General features: G+C 38.2%; 2 protein-coding genes across 2 annotated transcripts in view; one reads left to right on the plus strand and one right to left on the minus strand.

Annotated features, from left to right (window-relative positions):
* LOC5573979 (sodium-independent sulfate anion transporter) overlaps window positions 1-16,345 on the minus strand; it is a 45,628-nt gene extending 29,283 nt beyond the window's left edge. Inside the window, exons 1-2 of the mRNA XM_021854643.1 lie at window positions 16,174-16,345; window positions 15,995-16,107 (exon numbers count right to left, since the gene is read on the minus strand). The gene's annotated coding sequence lies outside the window, so the exon portion shown is untranslated. The remainder of the gene's footprint in view (window positions 1-15,994; window positions 16,108-16,173) is intronic.
* An 810-nt stretch (window positions 16,346-17,155) lies between these two features.
* LOC5573964 (V-type proton ATPase subunit e 2) lies at window positions 17,156-23,141 on the plus strand. The gene is made up of 4 exons (XM_011495264.2): window positions 17,156-17,282; window positions 17,365-17,467; window positions 17,538-17,585; window positions 22,320-23,141. Exons 2-4 carry the CDS (start codon window positions 17,370-17,372, stop codon window positions 22,468-22,470), a joined length of 297 nt encoding a protein of 98 aa, XP_011493566.1. The 5' UTR covers window positions 17,156-17,282; window positions 17,365-17,369; the 3' UTR covers window positions 22,471-23,141.
* Window positions 23,142-23,749: the final 608 nt, after the last annotated feature.

The raw sequence follows: 23,749 nt of genomic DNA on the forward strand, positions 1-23,749 counted from the left end.
CAACATTTATTAAACGTTTCCAAATGTTCGACTTGTCAAGATTGTTTTACTAATGAGTTGAACAAGTAATGTTTCCTTCTAAAGTCATCTCTCCCTAACTCGATATTGAAGGGACCATCGAGTTAGGGAGGTATCGAGATACAGAACACAAAATTTTCAATTTTTGAGATTATGAATATTTAGACAATGTACATTCAAAATAGTAAACTACATGTGAAAAATAGTAAATTTTTAGTACATTTAGCAACGTGACACTTTTTGCATAGTATTCAAAAATTATTTTTTTTATCACGCTGAAATGACTTGTCAACCTTAAATTTACTATCACTTTAATCATAATTATCAAATTTTTGAAATTTATTAACATTTGGAGAATATTTCAAAAATTCCATGGAAATATCGAGTTAGAGAGGTAAACTTGCATAGGAAACTGAAACAGATCGCATCGAGTTAGGGAACATCAAGCTAAAGAGGTATCGAGTTACAGAGGGATCAAAGTATGCTAGATTGAAGGGACCGCGCATTCCATCGAGTTAGGGGAAATATCGAGATACATAATATCGAGTAAGGGAGAGTTAACTGTATTAAAGCGCCAATATTCCCCCAAATAAATGTTTTTTTTATAAACAGATGTTCACGAGACTAAAACTAACGTTTTAGTTGCTTCGCACCTCAGCTATTTCCAAATGCTTAAGGTGAAACAGTTTTGAATCAACTTCTAAGATTGCACCAAAACTTCAAAGGCACAAATCTCACAAAGAAAGCATCCAACAACCGTGCAGTTTTTATTTTGGCTTTGTGCACTAGCAGAAAGCTTAAAATAAGAAGATCAGAAACGTTTGCCAACTATTTCTCTAGTTTTGTGCCTTTGAAATCGTGAGTAGGGGCACAAGTCGGCCATTGTGCCGGCCATCTTTGGATTCTGAGATGTTTCACCTTAACAAGAACAATATTAGGAGCTGATGATGACCTGGGAGGGAGGCACCGATACTACACACGAAATATAGAACAACGTTTGTTTGAACTGCAAGATAACTCCAGCTTGCCAACAACAATCAAGGCAGGCTTGGGGAAAACCGCTAGTTTTCTTTTGTTGTGTTCTTTCGATCTTTCCTGACAAACATGGAAAAAGGGCCACAGTTTTCTATGCACCAAATATTAATTTTCATTGGAAAAAGTAAAACGATGCGTTTTTCAATGCTTTATATTCAATCAGTTGAAAGGTGCTCACGTGACATTACTTGCATTATGTGCATGAATTGATTTTCATTCAATTTTTGTCACTTTTGATGAAATGCGAAAATGTGTTTCAATCAGTTACGCGCTTTTTCCATGTTAGTCCAATGTTTGAGATCTGGGCTCACAGTGACAGTTCGTGACAGCGGAATCCCGGCTCACTATGACGTACAGAAATTTTGTATTGGTTTCTCCCTCCCAGACGATGACTAATATTGATGTTATTCTCATCTCGTTCAACTTTGATTCCAAGGAGCTGCTCTACTTCACCTCTATCAATCATTTCGAATCAATTCGAAAGTTGGTTCTTGATGAGTTCAACTTCTTCAAGGTTGTTCGTCATCATCAAAATATCGTCTACAAACAATAGAAACAGCAGTCGTAGTTAGATCGTTTGAATCCCAAGCTCCACGCAAACGAATTGAACGCCTCATTTCAGCTTCGTGGTACTTGCTAGAATAGGGCGGTTCAAAATTTAAAAATGTTTGAAAATCCAATCTCCCATATGCTCCTTACCATCCTTACCATAAAAATAGTGTTCTGTGAAATTTTCAGCTTCTTAGGTGGTGATTTAAAGGTGGCCCAAAGACAATATAGGTTTATATGGAAATTACTATGGAGAAATTTTGAGATATGTTCCAAACACGGTAGTTCTGTAATATTAATACAAACTAATTATCCCATATTGAAAACTCGTTCTTCAAACCATAATGAAGAAATTTGCTGAAGAGAGAAATTCAATGCGAAGGATAGCAGAAGAGATATCCATGAGTTTGTTTGCTATTATTTAGCTTAATATGGGATTATAGCCCTGCAAACATGTACAAAAATCCCAAACAAAATTAGCTCAAAAGGGATTTGTTTCTTCAGCAACATCCTTCATTAAGGTTTGAAGAATGAGTTTTCAATATGGGATGATAAGTTTCTACTTACATTACAGTACTAGAGTGTTTGGAACATTTCTCTAAATTTCTCCATAGTAATTTCCATATAAACCTATATTGTCTTTGGGCCACCTTTAAATCACCACATAGAAAGCTGAAAATTTCACAGAACACTATTTTTATGGGAAGGATGGTAAGGAGCATATGGGAGATTGGATTTTCAAACATTTTAAAAATTTGAATTGCCCTATTGCTAGAGTCCACAAAGCTATTTTTGCAAACGGCATACCATGATTCGTTCTCCTTCCAAGAATCCATAATCATAATTCTTCTTCTACGAATATCCTTTATCAACAAGCCGTGCTTTATATTTCTCGGTGTTGCTGTTGTCATCACCTTTGATCTGGTATCCGGCATACCCATTTACAATAAACGATGTTTTTCTGTGTTGGCTTCGGTTGCAAGTCCAAGTTTAATTTTTCTTCAAACTCTGCAACTCGCTTTCAATCGCTTCCTTCCATCGGTCCCTATCATTCGGCTTGATAATACTCCTCAACATCATTCGAGTTTGGTGACATACTTTAGAGCAGCGTGCTGCCTTGGCCTCTTTGCGAGGGAGCGAAAAAATGCTAAGCAGAGAGGCAACGAAAAATGAGCGAGGAAGATCCAGCACAAAACACAACAGAGTAAAATTCCATCAAAAAATGGTGCTCTCACAACTCCCCGAGGACTATCTTGTTCGGGCGGCAGACTCAAGAGTTCTTTTGAAATGTGAGTAAAGGTGAGAATCGCAACAAGAGAGAGAGTACCTGAAAAAGTCCTCGCATTTTTTACACTCTAACTCGAATCGCTTGAGGATATGTGTTGAAAATTTTGAGTTCAGTTTTATTCTCCTCAGAAAAACGCAAAATCGCCTCTTCTTTGCATCGCAGAGAAGTTTCTATCAACCCTGCTTACCATCTTACTTTTTCAGCTCAGCAATTCTATTCTGTATTTCTTCAACAAAAGCTTCAATACTGTACGCACAGGCCATCGGAGTTTCAACACTGCTATAGGACACGTGGTAGTCATTTATCCAGATCGTCAATCGCTTCGATACTGGTTGATCACTGTACGTGTCCAATCATGTAGTTCCTTTCAGAACTTGGTTCAAGCTTTTCCCTGCATCAGTTTGGTACATGGGTGTGTGCAACTGCGCCAAACACTCTCAAATTATCAATATCCAGCTTCTTGTTGTTCCAAACTTCGTAGGAAGTCTTCAAAATGTCCAGCACACTAGAAATGGACAAAACGGCTCATTTTAGTGAACAGGTCCGATCCGAATCACTCATTTCAGTGAACCGGATCTTTTGAACGGTTCAGTGGCTCAGCGGTTCGCGAAGAAAGAGCGAACTTAATCGAGCGAACGGAAAATATTGTGCTCTGCAAGATAAATCCACGTAATGCGATTATCTGAAAATGTCGATATACCGTCGCAGTGATAATGAAAATCACCAAATGTTTCAGATTTAGCAAATTTGAAACATTTGCGTCCTTGAAGAACGAAAAAATCCAAGCCTACTTGAATTTTGACGTTGCGTTTGAATTGCGCGCATATCTTCTGCGCGTTACCGCCGCCGCTGGATGTGGATTTAATATAAGCGCCGCAATAGAGTGGTTCATTCCCTGTTGCGCGCCGTACCTTTCGTATCTTTCGCTCTCTCATTCTTCGTATATTCTTCCCCTGAAACTCACGATACACTCGGCTGATGTCTCCTACGCGAACCAAAAGGAAGAAGCAGAATGTGCTTTGCCATTCTAGTGGGAACTTTCTCTCTCTATCTTACATCCGCCTGCGTGCAAGTGGGCGGGGCCAATTTGTTTGTCTATACTAAGAGCGAGGAGCAGCAGAAAGCTTTGCTTGCATGTGTCGCGTGGCGCGCAAGGCAAAGCACATGTCAAGCGTTACAATGAAGCCGAGGAACGAAGGAGAATAGAGGAAAAGAATCGGTTCGTTCTTTTTCCGGGTCACTTTTTGTCTGATTCATGCTGATCAAATGAACCGACTCTCGCAAAAAAAAGAGCCACGGATCACTCGTTCTTTTGAAGCTGTTATGTGAGATAGTATTTTACAAACTAGTGTGGGTATCGAATAGATGCACCCTAGTTTGACGACAAATGGAAGAGGAGACATTGTTGTTGTTATCGTAAACGCGAAGCGAAAAAACACGTTGTATTCGATCGGAGTAAATAAAATAAGTTTTTATTGTTATAATCACTCGTGTTATAGTTTTTCCGGTGTCAGTCCCCACATTGGTGACCCCGACGTGATATTCGATTCGAAGAACTTTCGGTTCGCTCGTGTATCGCGAGAAAAATCGCTTCTTCTGGTGCCACTCCACCACAACCTCAAATCGACACGATGAATCCGGAAAACGAAGCACAGAACGTGAACCATCAACAAGCAGTCGCCGTGAATCAACAAGGAGCTACCGCTGCAGTTTCGGTGAAACTCCCGGAATTTTGGAAAACTGATCCGGAAATGTGGTTCGCCCAGGCTGAAGTGTTGGGATTTTAGTGTCGCACCCGTAGGTAGAACATACGGACATCGTCGGTGGTAGTGATTAAAGGTATGCTATGCTGTGCTTAGTGGAAATGTATGAATTTTAGATACCTGGATTGAATAAAAGGAACAGCAGTTGCTAGTTGAGTTATCAGTCAGCAGCTGTCTTCAGAGAATGGACTAGCTTGTTTTCTTTGTGCTTAATAAGCTATCGTGGTATTGGAATTGGCTTTGTGTTCTTTCCAATAGGTTATGGGCCCACGAACGGTTCATCTGCGAGTGTGCCCTATATGAGGATCGGCATAAGCCGTGTAACGCCGCACGGGATCCGTAGGAGTAGCTGCTGGCTGGTCGGAGCATGTACAAGCATCGGAGTCGGACCACTTGTACAGGGCTCGAGTTGAGGAGGAGCTTCGCGATCCTCAGAAGGAAGAACCTCGACGAGCTTCGTGATCCGTTAGAAGGTAAACCTGAACTTCGTGGTGGACAAGTAGGAGCTTCGTGATTTTCGGAAGGCAGGATCCGGACGACCTTTGTGGTGAACAAGGATGTGGAACCTGCAAGAGCTTTGTGGACCTGGACAAGGAATTTGGCGACAGGAGGAGCAATCCGGATGACGACACTAAGGAGGAGTGTTAGGATTGTAGTGTCGCACCCGTAGGTAGGACATACGGACATCGTCGGTGGTAGTGATTAAAGGTATGCTATGCTGTGCTTAGTGGAAATGTATGAATTGTAAATACCTGGATTGAATAAAAGGAACAGCAGTTGCTAGTTGAGCTGTCAGCAGAGAATGGACTAGCTTGTTTTCTTTGTGCTTAATAAGCTATCCTGGTATTGGAATTGGCTTTGTGTTCTTTCCAATATGAAGCACAGTTTATCCTGGGGAACATAACAAAAGATGACACCAAATTTTACCACATTGTAGCGAAGCTTGATCAGTCGGTTATTTGCCATGTAGCCGATCTGGTATCGAACCCACCACAGGCCGACAAATACAAAATATTAAGGATCGCCTGGTTTCCCGCTTTGCGCTTTCACCGCATGTACGGATCATCGGATCTCGGCGACATGCGGCCGACTCACCTGCTTGCTATTTTATGGTGATGAACTAGCCGTATGCGCTAAAAATCACCTTAATAAAGAACAAAAAAAAAAACCTGCTTGCTAAAATGCAAGAATTGGCAGCAGGTCAACGTCAACGATGATCTCTTAAAGATGTCGTTTCTCCAGCGTATGCCTCATCACATTCGACCAGTATTGACTATCAGCGACGGAACATTGCCCAAGCTGGCTGAAATGGCAGATAAACTGACTGAGACTCCACGAGTCGCTGTGGTGACATCGAATCCTTCACCGAGTGCAGTTCCGGATACGGTTTTCGATCAGATAGACGATCTTAAAGCACAGTTGGAAGTTCTCAGCACAAAGGTTCGTTGTATGAAGCAGGCTCCTGTTGGCCGTTGAATGAGCCGGTAATCGTTCCCGAACCAGAAACAACGGTACAAGAACCACGGCCTAACCACAATGGAATGGTAGAACGGTCGCACGCTAAAATCAGCACTCATGTGCAAGAATACAATTCACTGGTGTGACGAACTGCCGATAGTACTTCTTGGATTGAGAACAGCGTTCCGAAATGAGCTCAAATGTTCCTCAGCAGATTTGTTGTACGGACAAGCCTTGCGCGTCCCAGGAGAATTCTTCGAACCACCTGTGGACTCTGTCGATCGATCAGAATTTGCGAAACTATGCACGATACGTTTTCCAAACTGCGGGCGCCCAAAATCAACCATCATGCGAAGTCGAAGGTATTCATCCATAGCGATCTACAAAAATGTGACCAAGTATTTGTTCGTATCGATGCCGTTAAACGTTCATTACAACGACCTTACGAGGGTCCCTACAAGGTTGTCGAGCGATTCGAGAAGTATTTCGATGTCCTTATCGCCGAGAAACAGCAGAAAATAACGATTGATCGGTTGAAACCAGCCTACGTATGTGAAGAGAACATTTCTAGTTATCCTGTAGAAGATTCTGGCAGTAAAGTTACGCCATCTGGACATCATGTACGTTTCTTGGCGTAACTGGGGGGGTACCTGCGGGTATCGAATAGATGCACCCTAGTTTGACGACAAATGGAAGAGCCACCCTAAACGCTGAGACGTTGTTGTTCAATGAGAATATATACCGAGGTGAGGAAGAAGACATTCAGTGTGCGTGACATCCGTGTACGGTGCAAAATGTTTCACAACTACAAGCGAGCGAGCTCCCATAAGAAGCCGTGTAAATTAGTAACGTAGTTATTTTTGTTTACGTTTTTTCTCTTTACTAATACATAGCCATCGCTTCTTCTTCTACACCTTAGTATATATTCTCATTGGTTGTTGTTGTTATCGTTAACGCAAAGCGAAAAAACACGTTGTATTCGATCGGAGTAAATAAAACAAGTTTTTATTGTTATAATCACTCGTGTTATAGTTTTTCCGGTATCAGTCCCCACACTAGTAAACTCGATTATGTTTTTGCACGGATTGTAAAAAAAAATCCGTGCAAAAAAAGTTTACATACTTTTTTTTCACCAAAACCTTAGTTTTGCATAAAACGTCGAAAGATGGTGTTACTTATTTTGCATGGTTTTTGAAATTTTGAACTAAAAACTCCCCCGTGCAAAAACAGAATCGTTTGTATTTGAAAACTTTTTTTCCAAATGCTCGAAAAATCGCGTTATTTTTACTGGCAAATTTTTTTGTATATAATTGTTTTTTCAATTTTTATAACAACTTGCAAGTATTTATTCAACTCTAAACAAGAATTAGAGAATGTTTCGCCGAATAACAAAGATTTTATTATGGATATCGAGTTATGGAGAGAAATTCACCTACCACATGACATCGACTAGTGGAGATATCGAGTTATAGACAGATCGACTATATCGTGTTGTGAAGAGTCGACTGTACAACCTCACGCGCGCACCGCCTGCTAGGATCCCCCTACGAGTGTAAAATTGGTTTTTAGTCATTTTTTTATCATATCATGTGGAAACAGCGTAAGAAAAGTATTATGTGTTTGAGTCACTGTATCTATTCTGCCCATACTCGCAAAACAGTCCCATTTCAATTTTCATCACTTTTGAGTTTTCTTCATGAATCATGTTTATTGTTAGTGTACTTCATGGTATCATACTTAAAATTGTATCTTTGTATGGACAAAATGCGAAAAAAATACCAAATCATGTGCGTCCCATATTGAAAGTACCCGCATAACAGTCCCACTAGTAGATTACGACGAAATTCATGTACCCCTATTCCTATTATGATTTCCGTAATCTTGCATCGTAGTTTTCATAAGAAAAATAAATGCTACAAATTACAGTGTTTTAAACTATCTCCACTCCATAACAAATGTTGTTTTTCACTTTTGTCTAGAATGCTTCTGGTGCGATGAGTGATAGAAACATATTTAGTCCTTATGAGAGTCTAAATTGAAAATAAGACAAACAGCTTCCCTCTAAGTCAAACATATAGCTGTCATAACTTTTGTCTTCTGACCAATCACCTAAATCTCCGGTAGGTTCATCTTTCTAACGACATGGCGGGGAGGCTTTTTGGGCTAACATGGGAATTAGCATACCACCACTGGTATCGTCGACTGGTCAAGCAGTACGTTTATCGACACTAATGCTTATAATTAAAAAGGTCCAATGAAAAGCCAGCATTATGGATATCTAAGAAATGTCCAGCAGCTTTGTCGAAATCAGGCTACTTACAAACTTACCAGCCTGAGTACCTGTGTGTCAGATCCTACAACATGCTGCAGGTGAATCCCAACTACTTTTCCTATATGGCCGGCTGCAACGCATTCATCAAACCCAGGAATGTCTTGAGGATTGTCACTATCACCACCATATTTTTTTTATTGTATAATAAGTATTGCTATTAAAATATGAAAGCACTATAGTAGTGTGTGGTACTGAATGAACATTGTCATAGATCTTGTCTTCCAACCCTGTTATGATGGTTGACAATCAAAAGCCTGTTGAAAGAACTCCGAGAATGTAACATCGGATCGGACATCAAACGATCTAGTAGGCATGGCATAACTTCGACGCCTCACTCCTATAGTAATGTCAGAATGGAATGCATGGTTCTTCGTGGTGCTCCCGCTTGCCAACAACGATTCTGAGCTTCACATTTGGCGATCCTGCCAGGAGTTTTAAATAAATTTTCGTTTTTCCTGGAGAGCCTGGATTCGATAGCAAGCGGGAGTGTCCACTAGGAAATGTGTTTGTGTCGAGTGCTTCTTAAACCGCGTGTGAAAATATGTATTCAGAGTGATTGTGGAGTGAAGTTTGAATCTGATAAAAAGGCATCTGTAAGTAAACAGCAATGTGGTATTTTCTATGAATAATAGAAAACTGATTGAAGAGGAAATATGACATTAATATGCATTAGCCGCTTCACTACTCGCTGAAGCAGCAATGTTTCTCTCTGTTCTTGTTGTTGCTCTTATTGAACACCAGCATCACCTCAACTATTTGAGTTGCGCGATGCAGGCTTTAAAGTGAATATTTTGTTTTGCATTTGAATTCAAACAGATTGCTTCGATGGAAATATTTGAATGTAATAGAAAGTGTTTCATCTATTTTATCCGATTCAAAGATTATGATCATTTCAAGCTGATTCATCTAAGTTATGAAGTGCGCATTCTGCTTTTATCGGGGACTGAACTATTTTTTTGCAGAAGTCAATTGAACATATCCGTACAAAACGTGTATAAAAAAAAAATATCGTATAATTAAGTATAATTTGTAAAATAATGTGATTTTGCAAAAGAAAAGTGAAGTGTTAAAGTTATTAGTGGTTTTCATGAATATTAATCAATTTGTATAACTTATCAATTAGTAATTTCAATCAAAAAAAAAACTCCCGTAACATTTGTCAACTGTGCAAATTTCTATATAAATAATAAAAAAAACTTCGCTTTGGTTGTATGTGATCATTTCATCGTTTCTTCTGTGATGATACACACATTTCTATATCTTATCTCTCCTGCTTTCAAATAAAAACAAAATAATTTCAATAAAATAAAATAGAGTGAAAAATGAATGTAAGTGTGTGCAAATGTTCCTAACCATGGGCGATTTTGAATTGGTGTTCCAAAAGTAGATTTTTCGTTCCAATTTATCGATTTTTTGATGTTGAAACAACATGAAATCCTAATACAAGGGATTTGATCTTATTTTGAGTCGTTGTTCTTGTAAATTTGCTTACGAGTGAAGAAATCGAATCGATTTGAATAAAATCGATACAAAGGACGAATCGAATTTTAATCGATTCAGTATTATCGATGTTTTGGTCAAATTTGACCTATAATGCACATGATTGTTTTCTTTCCTATTTGCTTCAGTACATTGTGTATCCCGTAATGTTTAACGAACAAGTTAAGTGTGAAGCATACTGAATCGGTGAAATTTGTGAATTTTGTGTCGATAACCGGTGAGATCCAAACTATTCAAATCTACTTAATTCATTAGTATTTCTAAATAAATGCCATGTTAAAAAAAAATATAATAACATGTTTGAAAAAAATATCCTTAACGCGACTGGTGGTTGCTATGAAAAAATGCCCTTAACACAATTGGTGTATGCAATGCAAAAAAAAATGTCCTTAACGTGACTGGTGGTTGCAATTAAAAAAATATTATTGCCGCGATTGGTGGTTGCATTTGGTTTGGTATTTGGTTGTTTTTAACGCGACAGATGGTTGCTATGAATATGTTATTAACTCGACTGGTGGTCGCATACTTGTTCCTAGCAATCAATGTTATTGATATTGCTAGCGCGACTGGAGGTCGCATATTTGTTCTATGCAATGGTGGTGTACACTTGCTACCACGACTGGTGGTCGCATACTTGTTCATAGTAACTGCTATTGATGTTGTTCATTCGACTGGTGGTCGTATACTTGTTCCTAGCAAGTATTATTGATGTTGCTAACTCGACTGGTGGTCGTATACTTGTTCCTAGCAAGTATTATTGATGTTGTAAGCTCGACTGGTGGTCGTATATTTGTTCTATGCAATGGTGGTGTACACTTGCTATCGCGACTGGTGGTCGCATACTTGTTCATAGTAACTGCTATTGATGTTGTTCATTCGACTGGTGGTCGTATACTTGTTCCTAGCAAGTATTATTGATGTTGCTAACTCGACTGGTGGTCGTATACTTGTTCCTAGCAAGTATTATTGATGTTATAAGCACGACTGGTGGTCGTATATTTGTTCTATGCAATGGTGGTGTACACTTGCTACCGCGACTGGTGGTCGCATACTTGTTCGTAGTAACTGCTATTGATGTTGTTCACTCGACTGGTGGTCGTATACTTGTTCCTAGCAAGTATTATTGATGTTGTTAACTCGACTGGTGGTCGCATACTTGTTCATAGTAACTGCTATTAATGTTGTTAACTCGACTGGTGGTCGTATACTTGTTCCTAGCAAGTATTATTGATGTTGTAAGCTCGACTAGTGGTCGTATATTTGTTCTTTGCAATGGTGGTGTACACTTGCTACCGCGACTGGTGGTCGCATACTTGTTCATAGTAACTGCTATTGATGATGTTAACTCGACTGGTGGTCGTATATTTGCTCTAAGTAATGGTGGTGTACACTTGCTATCGCGACTAGTGGTCACAAATTGGTTCCTAATAAAAGTGATGTTCACATGCATGCGCGACTGTATCTATAGAATAAGATATGTAAGCCTAATGATGGCTAGTAACTTAGTAGATAGATTCTATAACATTCCCCAGAAAACCATTCCCCAGAAAACCATTCCCCAGAATTCCGTTCCCCAGAATGAACCATTCCCCAGAAAATCGTTCCCCAGAATGTAACATTCCCCAGAATTCCATTCCCCAGAATGCACCATTCCCCAGAAAGCTATATGAATATCCATTTTTTTCTTTTTTTTTAATTATTGCTTTGCGTGAGTCACTTATGTGGGGGACCAGATAGCCGTAGCGGTAAACGCGCAGCTATTCAGCAAGACCAAGATGAGGGTTGGGTTCGAATCCCACCGGTCGGGTTGAAAATTTTCTCGACTTCCCAGGGCATAGAGTATCTTCGTACCTGCCACACGATATACGCATGCAAAAATGGTCATTGTCATAGTAAGCTCTCAGTTAATGACTGTGGAAGTGCCCATAAGAACACTAAGCTGAGAAGCAGGCTCTGTCCCAGTAGGGACGTAACGCCAGAAAAGAGGAAGAAGAATCACTTATGTGACAGGCTAAGGTCTGATGTGACAAATAAATATGTAGGTAGGAGGGTTAGGGACATAATGAACACACGGGGCGAAATGGACACCCTCTTACTCTCTGGGAATATGCATATTTCAGCAAAACTTTATAAACTGTACGAAATCTGTATTGTATATGAACGTTTTGACGGTATAAAAGTTTACGCTTTGCTTCATTTGTCCTCTGAAATTCTACTATATTTTTTTCTCAGCTTCAAATTAGTTTATAAGCAAAGCGGAGGAATCGGTGGATTTAATTTTAGAGCAAAGAAAGATATTTCCATTCTATGTAAAATAAGCATTTACCTAATGTGTCCAATATGCCCCTATTCATGAGTATTTTGCATATTATAATAATACACCCTTCTTTTAATGCATTCCCATAAAATATACAGACTATATGTTTATTTTTGCATATATAGTGATGCACCCTTCTTTCAGTATTATCTCATTAATGATTTTTTTTTTTTTTTAAGGCACTCCGTGCTCGTGGCCACTACTGTGCCGGAATCAGTTTTATATGTATCTTCCTTACCGATACAGTTCTATTTTTAACTAATCTATATTTACATCTGCTTTCACTCTCTTCTGCTCTTTTGCTCTCACACCGAGCAGGTAGGAGAGTGCTCTGCTGTTGGTCCAATCGATTTCCATAAGCCATAGTTCATTGCTCTTGCGGTGGTTCGTTTTGCCGTGGTCCTGAGTCGTTTTGAGGCTAGCTGCCTGCGAAGTGGGTCAATTTGTCTCAGTCACCATCTGATACTGACGGAGGATGAATGTGCTCCCCTATGCACGGTCCTCCGTGCGGCGTCTTCTGGTGGCTGGACGGGTTATTTTTTGGAGGGGCTGGGAATTGAATCCATGACCTTCCGCTTATGAAGCGAAAGCGTAACCTCAAGGCTACGGACCCCCCTACTTCTCATTAATGATATAGGCAAAATATATCGATGGAGAGCCCATATAGCATAAGGTCACTTGGCATAAAATGATTTGGTATAAAGTCATTTGCCATCCAGCCATACTTATGCTCCTTCTTTTCAAAAAGGATGTTCTTCATGTCATGCCAAATAGTCATTGGCCAAATGACCATTATATCAAATGGTCCTTGATCATTTAATGAAGCATGCCAAATGCCTTCTTGTCATTTGGTATCCTTACGGAAAATTTTGTCTATATCGTCAACAGGATAAGACTGAAAGAAAGGTGTATCACTATTTTGTGCAAAATTAAACAAGTCATTTGTAATTTAGACTTGACGCAAGAAGGGCGTATCATTTTAATGTGCAGAATAGTAAGTTTTTATTCTACCGAGTTTACGTAATCATTATATCGGAAACGTATAATATGATACTACGAACGTCTTTATTCTAATCGGTTTAGTCCTAAAAAGTAAGAGATGATGCACCTTCTTAAAACATTGATGAAAAGCTGCATACATCACTACATTTGATAAAAATTGGACATACATGTGAAATTATACATTTGGAAACTACTATACCGAAAGAAGGGTGTACCGTAATCCGGGTAACATTGATCATTTTTTTTTAGTTTTTCCTAATTTTTTCATTTCACAATACAAATGTTACAAGTTTCATATTTTTAAAACAAGTACTGGCACCCACCGCTCCTAGCTATGTACTTTATTTTGTTTTTCGAAAGATTTAATTATGTTTAAATAAATGTTTTAAGTGATTTTTTGATTCAGCTGATACGGGGTAACATTGATCACCCAAGTAAACAACGTTCGCTAATATTGGAAATGTCGTTACTTACTAAAATCAGGGCCCCTGAAGCCGAATATGAAGACCAAACTGTTACAAGTCATTTACTTTTTGAGTTATTTCAAAATTAAAAACACCTTGAACCGCGTAATACGCCTAAACTAGGCAATTTCCTCAGGAAATTCTACATTCGTAATAGTAATTAGTTAATGTTGCCTAATTGAATAAACTTATGAAAGATTTGACAACGGAATCGTTTTCGGCGATGCCATTTTTAGTAACACCCGCATTTTCCTTGATCACATCGTCTGCAGAACTCATGTGAGACATGAATTTTCGGTAGTGTCAGTGAAAATGATAGAAATCATTGTTTCAAAAAGTTGACAAATTTGCGCATGAACTAAACGCAATTTTGACAAAAACCTTAATTATCATTAGCTTATGAATATACGAAAGAGAGGCACCATTCATGGTTCGAAAATGTTTCATCAATAAATCTTTATTTGAACGTTTAACAAGATGAGTCATCCCGATCAATGTTACCCCGGATTACGGTAGCTCTATTTTGTGCAGAGTAGTGATGAGTTGTATATTCTTTTAAATAAATATTGGATATTGTGTTTCCCCATAGACTGATCTATCATTCTTCATAAGTGCCAATAAAAGTGAAAGTACTGTGATAGTTCATTTGCAAATGAAATTTGAATTATGCGTAAAGTGTTCATAACTAGCAGCACCTATGCTAATCTTCTCATGTACTTGTAAACAACTTTGTATGCAGTTTAATTTTCAAGTTTTTTAAATAGATTATTTCAAAACTTTAAAGTAGGTATATAATTTTCTGGGGAATGGTCCATTCTGGGGATTGGTTTTCTGGGGAATGGTTCATTCTGGGGAGTGAAACTCTGGGGAATGGTACATTCTGGGGAATGAGATTCTGGGGAATGGAATTCTGGGGAATGGGTTTCGGGGGAATGGTTTTCTGGGGAATGTTATAGAATCTAGTAGATATGTTATATCAAAACAAGTAACAACAGTCAAACAAGTCTTTGAGTGAGTATTTCCGTGAAAGTACGGTGGATTGAATGTACAACAAGATGAAAGCCAAACACTGATGCTACTCTGTTGAACGCATATATGTCAGTTTATTAATAGCAATATTTTGTCCAAAATTCATCTTAGATATGTCATTTCATATAATTAGCTTGCCGTTTCTAATGTATGGAACGACATTCAACCGATCAATAATTTCAACGCCGTTCTGATTGCGTGGGTATCCTACAGCGGAAAAATGTTTCAAAGTCGCATGTACAAGTGAACAGTTGAAATATGAAACAGTATACATCGGTGAAGTTCTTAGCGATGTGAAATATACATCCTGAGTTCCTGAAAGCTTTCGTGATGACGGTAACGATGTGAAAACTCATCACTTCAAACTTTTTTTCCTGAGAAGAGGGAGGATGTGTGGTACTGAATGAACATTGTCATAGATCTTGTCTTCCAACCCTGTTATGATGGTTGACAATCAAAAGCCTGTTGAAAGAACTCCGAGAATGTAACATCGGATCGGACATCAAACGATCTAGTAGGCATGGCATAACTTCGACGCCTCACTCCTATAGTAATGTCAGAATGGAATGCATGGTTCTTCGTGGTGCTCCCGCTTGCCAACAACGATTCTGAGCTTCACAAGTAGTAAAAGAAAAAATGCCTTGGTAAACTTGGCAATAAATGTGTCAAGATGCGCGATAACTAAGTAAGCGAGTCCCAAGTAATGGGACTGGTATGCGGGTATATTTGAATTTTATGAGGAAAGTATTCGGATAACGAATCCCATTGGCAAGTATCTTGGATTTGTATATAAAAAACAACCGCATTCACAATATTTTAGTAGTTGTTCATTTTCTTGTACTCTAATGATAATGTGTTGAGTAATGCCACTAGAATTTTCTGCTGCCTGCAGCGGCGTTACGAAAACCTTTGCAATAATGTTCAATTGCGTTTTTCTCGGCATGATGATTTTCCTGATGGGACTGTATTGCGAGTATAGGCAGTATTCTCTGGGTTGATTAATATCAGGAATAAGAATAGCCGTTTTAACGGTTTTATTCCAAAAGCGTACATCGCGTGTACAACATGTGATATACAACGATACATCCATTCGCATAGGTACATCCTCTAGAGGAGTTGGAACTGAAGGAATTTATCTATCCGCTATCTATTTCAACGGAATTGTCATTAGCATAAAGCCCTTGAAGCACAGGATTTCCCCTGTAATGTTTGTTTAGAAAGTATAAATATAGAGCTTACCTTATAGTCACTTGACGAACGATAAAACTGCGTCGTCAAACGTGTTTCAGGCCAGACGGTGGACTATCACTACTTATAAAACTATGACATGGTAGTTTTGTTCCAGTGTGTAACTGCAAGAGATACGATAATTTTTATTTAAGTAATGACCGCTTTATCAGTAGCTACTTAATACATACACTTCTTATGAGGAAATTTTCCCTGTCGCGGAATTTCTTTCGCGTTCCGATTGGTTCTGGTTGCAATCCGCGGGACGACTCTGATGAGATTGCGGGCCCTCCCGCTCTTATCACGTAAACAAAATCTGTATCAGAAAGTAAACACAAGTCCAGGTGGCGAAACCCTCATTATTATGTGGAAAGACAGTTCTCAATGCGTGAGCGCTCTTGTGTTACACTGAGGAAACGGAACGTATGAGGTACATAAGAATTTCTTATGGAATAACGGCATAAGAAGTATTTTGTTCTTCATTCGAGAATCTTATAACATTCCACAACAGACTTATGAAATAACACTCATTACATAGACAGATATAATTCCATAAGAAACTCTTTTTAGATATCAAACGCATTGATCATTGGCATTCATAAGACAATCTAATGGAGTACGATTTTCTTAACAATTTCATACGAAAATCTTATGGATTACGTGGAGAGATGCTAATAACAAAATATTCAGGATTGAGATTCATAAGCGCGCGTATGACAATGATTAGTAACACTTGTGAAAAACAGTCGACTTCCTATCAAAAACCACGTAAGAATTTCATACGAAATTCTTTTGGAATAAAGACATAAGAAGCATCTAATGAGACTAATAAGAAAAACTTGTGAACTTCCATCGATCATTGCGTTCATAATGCAAATAGGTATAATATCATAAGATACTCTTATGAAGGATCATAGATATCAATTATGGAATTCTTTAGGACCATTATGTATTTAGAGAATCGCTCTTTGAATTCAGGAAAATAAAGATATGCATAAGATCTCTAATGATAACGACAAGAATTTCTTGTGAATATCGGACGTTTTGTGTTTCAAAAGAATCTTATGAAAGAGAGAAAACCAGTCAAGAAATCAATTCACAAGCGTTCTCTTATGAAATTCGTACGAAATTTCTGGCTCAGTGTACAGCCCTGCTGAGTGACGGCTGATAACGTCTGACAGTTCTCAAAACAAAGCGACACTCAACCCACCAAGGACGTCACATGAGTGACTCACTCACCGAGACCTGTCATGTGATTATTATTTTCTACTTCAGATCAATCGATTTTGCAAGTCGCCAGGTACTTTTGCTACTGCTGCTCAAACTAATTGAGTTTTCTGGTTCTTCCGTGATTAATTGTCCGCTTCTGTTCATCCCGACAGCAATCATGGGCGCGTCCGCTTTACCGATCATTATTTTCTCGGCGATTTTCGGCGTGGTTGGCATCGTCCTGCCGATCATCGCTCCGAAGGGACCCAACCGAGGGTAAGTTTTTTGTTTGCGTAGGGTGGCCTTGTGGTCCGAAACTAAAAGTATGAATCTTTATGTATTGCAGAATTGTCCAGTGCGTCCTGATCCTGACTGCGGCCACCTGCTGGTTGTTGTGAGTATTCCCCATGGCACAGGGTTACCTGTACCAAAGATATAAAATATCAGTTTTACGTGGTCAAGTGATTAACCTTTACGTCCCCATGATTTTGTTCGGTCTATCATAAAATAAACATGGTGATCATATCTGGGGGGAGATACCCCAGTACCGGACACCTAAGCCACAAATTTCATAACTACGAAGCGATTGGTTTTATATGTTACCGTTACCCATCAGAAATATCATCAACATTGTTGTACTGTGATAGTCCTTGAATTACTGAACAATTTTGCCGAAGACGCTAGATTTCTAAGTGGTCAGGATCCTGAGATTTTCGCGAAACAAAAGTTCCATGCTCACTCGCGCCGCCTAGTGGAAAAATTTTGAATCAACTAGCTCGAACAATGATAGCCCTTGATAAACTGGACAACTTTGTCCAAGACACCATCTGTCCAACTGGACAGGCTCCTAAGATATCTGCAAGTAGGTATCAAGATAGGAAAAATCCAATCCTCTGAATGTCGTTTTTCTCAAGCTGAAAATGAAACTGCTGAGCATTTACTCTGCAACTGCGGAGCATTGCTTAATCAAAGAATGTTAACATTTGGAAAAGGGTTATTAGAGCCCTTGGAAATTTGGCAAACTAATCCTAATAGGGCAATATACTTTATAAAACGAGTTGTGCGCAGTTGGGACAGTGTGACACATCAACCAATGTCTATCACATCTAAATTGTGAAAGAATATTTTATGAGCACCAAATAAAATATTGGTCATACCATAATATTCCTAAATAATAGAAGCAGTGGTTAAAAAGCTCTACAGATAAGGAAAAAAAAAAGATATCTGCCAAATGAAAGTAAAAGTTTCATGCCTACTACCTAGTGCCAACTAGCGGTCAAATTTTGAATTAAAGGAGGTATAGCGCACCACCACCAGAACAACTTTACTGAAATTATTTGGACTTTGAGATTTAAAATTGTGGTCTTACTCGAATCGGTTTTATGTCGATAGACATATTTATTGCAAAATGATAGCATCACAACTGTTGTACAAAGTACAGCAGCGCGAGAGCCCAAAGGTTACAGTTTAGGTCCTTAAATACGCTTTTTAAGGACAAATTTAACATTTTTCGCATGTAATACAAACTATAGTAGTTTCAGTAATTAAGTTATTTATCGTTCTAAAAAATCTCACATAATCGCAACGAAAACAATGAAAAACGTTTTTAACGATTTTCTAGAGAAAAACACAACAATTTATATAGGGAATCATATTTATAATCTCGGGTGGAAATTTTATAACACATCAAATCGAGAATGGCGTCTTTTGCCTCCCCTATGAAAAATTTTCCTCAGATCCCCTACTATAAAATTTTGTTTATCTCGTTTTTGCATATATCGAGTTCGTTTTTGAACTTAGGATGGAATTGACGAATTGAATCACAGTTTAAACCCAACCCGATTCAGGTTCGACCGAACTACAATTTGCTTGTCGTGGATTTGTTTATGTGTTGATCATAAATCTCCGGCCAAGTTCCTAGAAACGAAACCAATGATGAAAAGTTCGAGAATATATATATATATATACCCCCTGGGCCATTTTCCTGCAAATCTTCCAGTTTAAATCGAAAGACCAACTCAATTCGCATGCCATTTGGAAAGATAGGACTATTCCGCAATTGCATCAACCGTTTGTACATAGAACATGTGTTTATTTTATCTGAAATTAATTTAATTTAATCGGCTCATATATGCAACCGTTACAACACGTTACACACAGAAATTAAAGTCGCCAGACATTTTTCAAATGTAAACAAAAACGTTTTTCAAATTTCCGCACTAAAAGCGTAGAATTTCTTCGGTTTTCCATTGTCAATCGATTGATTAGACTATGGGCAAGCATATTATACAACGAGTGTCGTGGACTTTTTCGCCAATCGATAAAAAATGCCGGGGGTCCAAAATATATACTTTGAGGGTCCAAAATGTATTGGTGTGTCCAAAATAATGAAAAATAGTGCTTCACAATTCAATTATTTTCGACATATTTTGGATCCCACATGATCGTAGGGGCATTTTTATCTCGTAGGGGAAGTTTTTCTCTACATTTAGGCATGTTCTTTGACTTGGTTACGCTGTGCAATTGATTGGAACTAAAAACTAAAATCACTTCCTTAGGGGGTCCAAAATACGACCGTTACCCTATTATATTTTTTTTGTGAAACCATAACTACAACAGCAATAAAGCATCGCAAGTGCTATGATTTTGAATTCCATTTAATAAAACAATAACGACCGTTCTGTATTTTTCAGGCGATTTTCCAATTCATTGTTGCTCTCTATTCTCTTAATTTTCATACACGCCTTACACTGGAAATACAATAAATGAGTATTTCCTGTTAATCAGAATTAGACTTTATCAAAAAAAAATCGGATAGAAAGATTTAGCAAATGAGGATGGTAGCCAGAACACAATCGTTGGCTCATGTTCCGAATGCAATCTTCGAAGAAATGGTCAGAACGCAAGTTATCCGAGTGCTGGTTATCCAAATTATTGTACCTCATAGCGTTTGGGCCTATGCAAAAACAGTAAATAGAGGAATACATTTATAGCGTGTGATTTCGGTTTGTGGTTGATAACACTGGAAGACTATTAACGATATTAGAAAGCTACACTCCCGTGCAAAAGTTTGGGTTCACCCCCTCAAAAACATACAAAAGTGTTCTGTCCATATCTCTGTGAATACACTTCCAATTGAAACTCTTTGAGCCGCATTCGAAAGACAAAGAGTTATTCTTACTTCGTATGTATTTTTCCAAAAACATTTTTTGAACTTTGTGTACTAAATTTTTACTTAAAGTTGTGAGATTTTTCAAAAAACACACTGAAAAATCTTATCTAATTTCCTCAGCAATGGATCGACCAAAATTTTTAATCAAAGTGTCATTAGAATCGTAATCTTATATTCTTTGAAGAGACCCCACGAAATGTTGGCGGAAAAATCTGGAAAGTTTTCAAAATCAATGAAACAGTCAGTCAAGTCATCGTGCAAAAGTTTGGGTTCACCTGAGCCGCTCGCACATCATTTTTGTCAATATCTCTGACATTTTTCAACCGATTTTAGTAGTTTAAAGCTTTTTTGAGCTCAAATAATGGCGCGTACATGATTGGTTTGAGATTTCACAGATTTAAGTAAGTTCAGGTGAACCCAAACTTTTGCACTGAGGGGTGAACCCAAACTTTTGCACGATGACTTGACTGACTGTTTCATTGATTTTGAATACTTTCCAGATTTTTCTGCCAAAATTTCGTGGGGTTTCTTCAAAGAATATAAGATTACGATTCTAATCACACCTTGTTTTAAAATTGTGGTCGATCCATTGCTGAGCAAATTAGATATGATTTTTCAGTGTGTTTTTCGAAAAATGTCACAAATTTAAGTAAAAATTTAGTAAACAAAGTTCAAAAAATGTTTTTGGAAAAATACATACGAATTAAGAATAACTCTTTGCCTTTCGAATGCAGCTTAGAGAGTTCCAATTGGACATGAAATCACAGAGATATGGACTGAACAGTTTTGAATGTTTTTTAGGGGGTGAACCCAAACTTATGCGCGGGAGTGTATATTAGGAAATTTCAAATTGAAGCTTTTAAACGATTTTTTTAAACCCTTCTCAGATGTTTATTACCTATACAAACCATCTTTGAGTCATTTTTTTAAGTTATATTTATCGCAATAATAACGGTCAATGAAAAACCGTTTTGATTTCCTTTAAACTTGTGGGCTTATCATCATATCCCCGACTTTCCAGTTGATTAAAATTCCATGTCATTGATCTCAACCAAAACAAGTATGATTTTTTACCAGATAAGAGAAGTTCTTAAATTGATTCAAACCCAAAGCACTCTTAAGGATACTGTGAAGATTTATTTCCGTGCAGAGTCATGGAAACTCTCGATTTTTTATGATGTCTCCTAAAATAAAGTTACTCTCTATAACTCAATATTGAACAGACCATTGTGTTGGAGATATTTAATTATAGAACACGATTTAAGGGACTATTAGTAGTCATGTAACCCAACTTTTACTACGGTTCTAAAAATCTAGATATTGAATATCGAAAATATATGTCATATTTTATACAAAAAATACTATCGTTTGTACTCCAATTCAAGTGCTTGAAGACGTCTTAGGCACAGGAAGGAATCGTTGGTTGGTTGGTTTGACTTTATTAACGAGATTTTTAGCCCTGGGCTAGTTCATCTCGGGACCAACGGCTTTACTTCCCTTCCGAAGGAAGTCGTCACTATAACTTTTTACGTCATAAGTGACTATGTCGGGGATGGGATCCGATCCCAGGTCCTCGGCGTGAGAGGCGAGTGTTCTAACCACTACACAGGAAGGAATCGTAACTGCTTTTCAGTTCGAGGTCAGAGATAGTCAACAATTTTCATCGGATTCATTTTAGAACGACTCATTTAGATATAAGAACATAGTGTGAATATTTTTTTCCCTGACCTCAAGTGAAATCACCGAACTTTCACTGATTTTCCAGGTTTTTTTTTCAGGTTATAGACACCTTATAAATGGTCTGGGGAGTACAGGAGTAATATTTTGATTGTTTCCAGAGTTTGAAACACATCTTCATTAATTGATGCACAATAATCTCTTGACTAGGATATCCCAGATATTATATAGAAACCAGTCATAGATATGTACTAATAATTGTATCTCTTTCCATTCTAGCTGGCTCTGCTGTTATATGGCTCAGATGAATCCGCTGATTGGCCCTAAGCTACATCAGAACACAATCCTGATCATGGCACGCGAATGGGGCAATCCCCTTCCCGATATGGATAACTACCATCCCGAACCGCACAGTGTGGCCGAACACTAAGATGGGGGGTTTCGTCCTGGTGCACAGGGATTCCACACATTCCCCGTTTCATTAAGCATGAAAGTAACATCAATACAGTTCTAGGTCTGAGAATCGACCTGCCCTTTTCAAAGTTCAATCAAGGAAAGAACCAATCCTCCCGTACAGTGGTGACGCAAAAGCATTTGGCGTTGCGGAACCGAACACCAGTCCGCTCGGTTCGATGACTCATTCTCATCAAACGTATGCTAATGTTGAATGCTTGAGTAGTATTAATAGTTAAGAAATTTCCTGTCGCGATAAAAAAAAAACAAAATATATCTATTTGTAACTCGATTGATAATCAAAGTAATGGAATCACGCATATTTTGCAGGGCAAAGCCATTTGGGCTGGGCGATTATGGCTTATCGAGAACACTCACACAAAAAAGTAGAAACAATTTCTCATCACACACATATGGTTGCGTAGAAAATTGAAGAAAGGATCAGATGTACTTTTTTCCAGCCAAACATTCATTATTATAGTAACACACACACAAAAAAAAGTTGCAACAAAACAGACACACGAACAATATTATGCTAAACATAAATTACTTATCATGAGAGTACCGCATAAACACATATGTTGAATGCTCAGCAGTAGTGAAGTCAATAAAACGTATGCCAATAGATGAAATCATATTTTAACAGCACACGTTCGATACGTTTTTCTATACAGTGGAAAGAAATAGATATTTGGGTTTATTCTACGAGTGGCGTGAGGGAACAATGGATTACCTGCTTTGGTCTTGTCCACAGTTGATCAGCAGAAGTTTTCTCGTTTAATTTTGTATGGGGAAAGGCATCTAACTTCAAATTGCTCGTAAATGAAAGCATTAATCGAAAAAATATTTGGTAGGCGTGATAGTCATTATCATTACGTACAACCGGTACTGAATATTTTTTTAGTTCCCAATTTTGAGAAATAATTCGTTAGATACATTTCGCCATGCAAATTTTTTTTATCGTTACCTTTTAGCGGTTTTTCGTGCATATACACTAGCGCAAGTGCGTTACTATGCTGGCATGCATGTTTTCCTCTATTTTTTTGTATTTTATTAATCCCCTTTATCAATTTCAAGCTCAAATCTGAGATGGTCGATATTGCACCACCTACCCCTACCATTTAGTAACGTAAGGTTACGTATTTTGGTTTCGACGTTCCGTCCATAACACCTGTCACAACACAAAACCATAACGCCTGCCGAGAAAAACAAAAATCAATGTTTGTTGACATTTGTAATAACAGTGCTTCCCACTA

This window comes from Aedes aegypti, chromosome 3, assembly GCF_002204515.2.
Source record: "Aedes aegypti strain LVP_AGWG chromosome 3, AaegL5.0 Primary Assembly, whole genome shotgun sequence".
Classification (NCBI taxonomy): domain Eukaryota; kingdom Metazoa; phylum Arthropoda; class Insecta; order Diptera; family Culicidae; genus Aedes; species Aedes aegypti.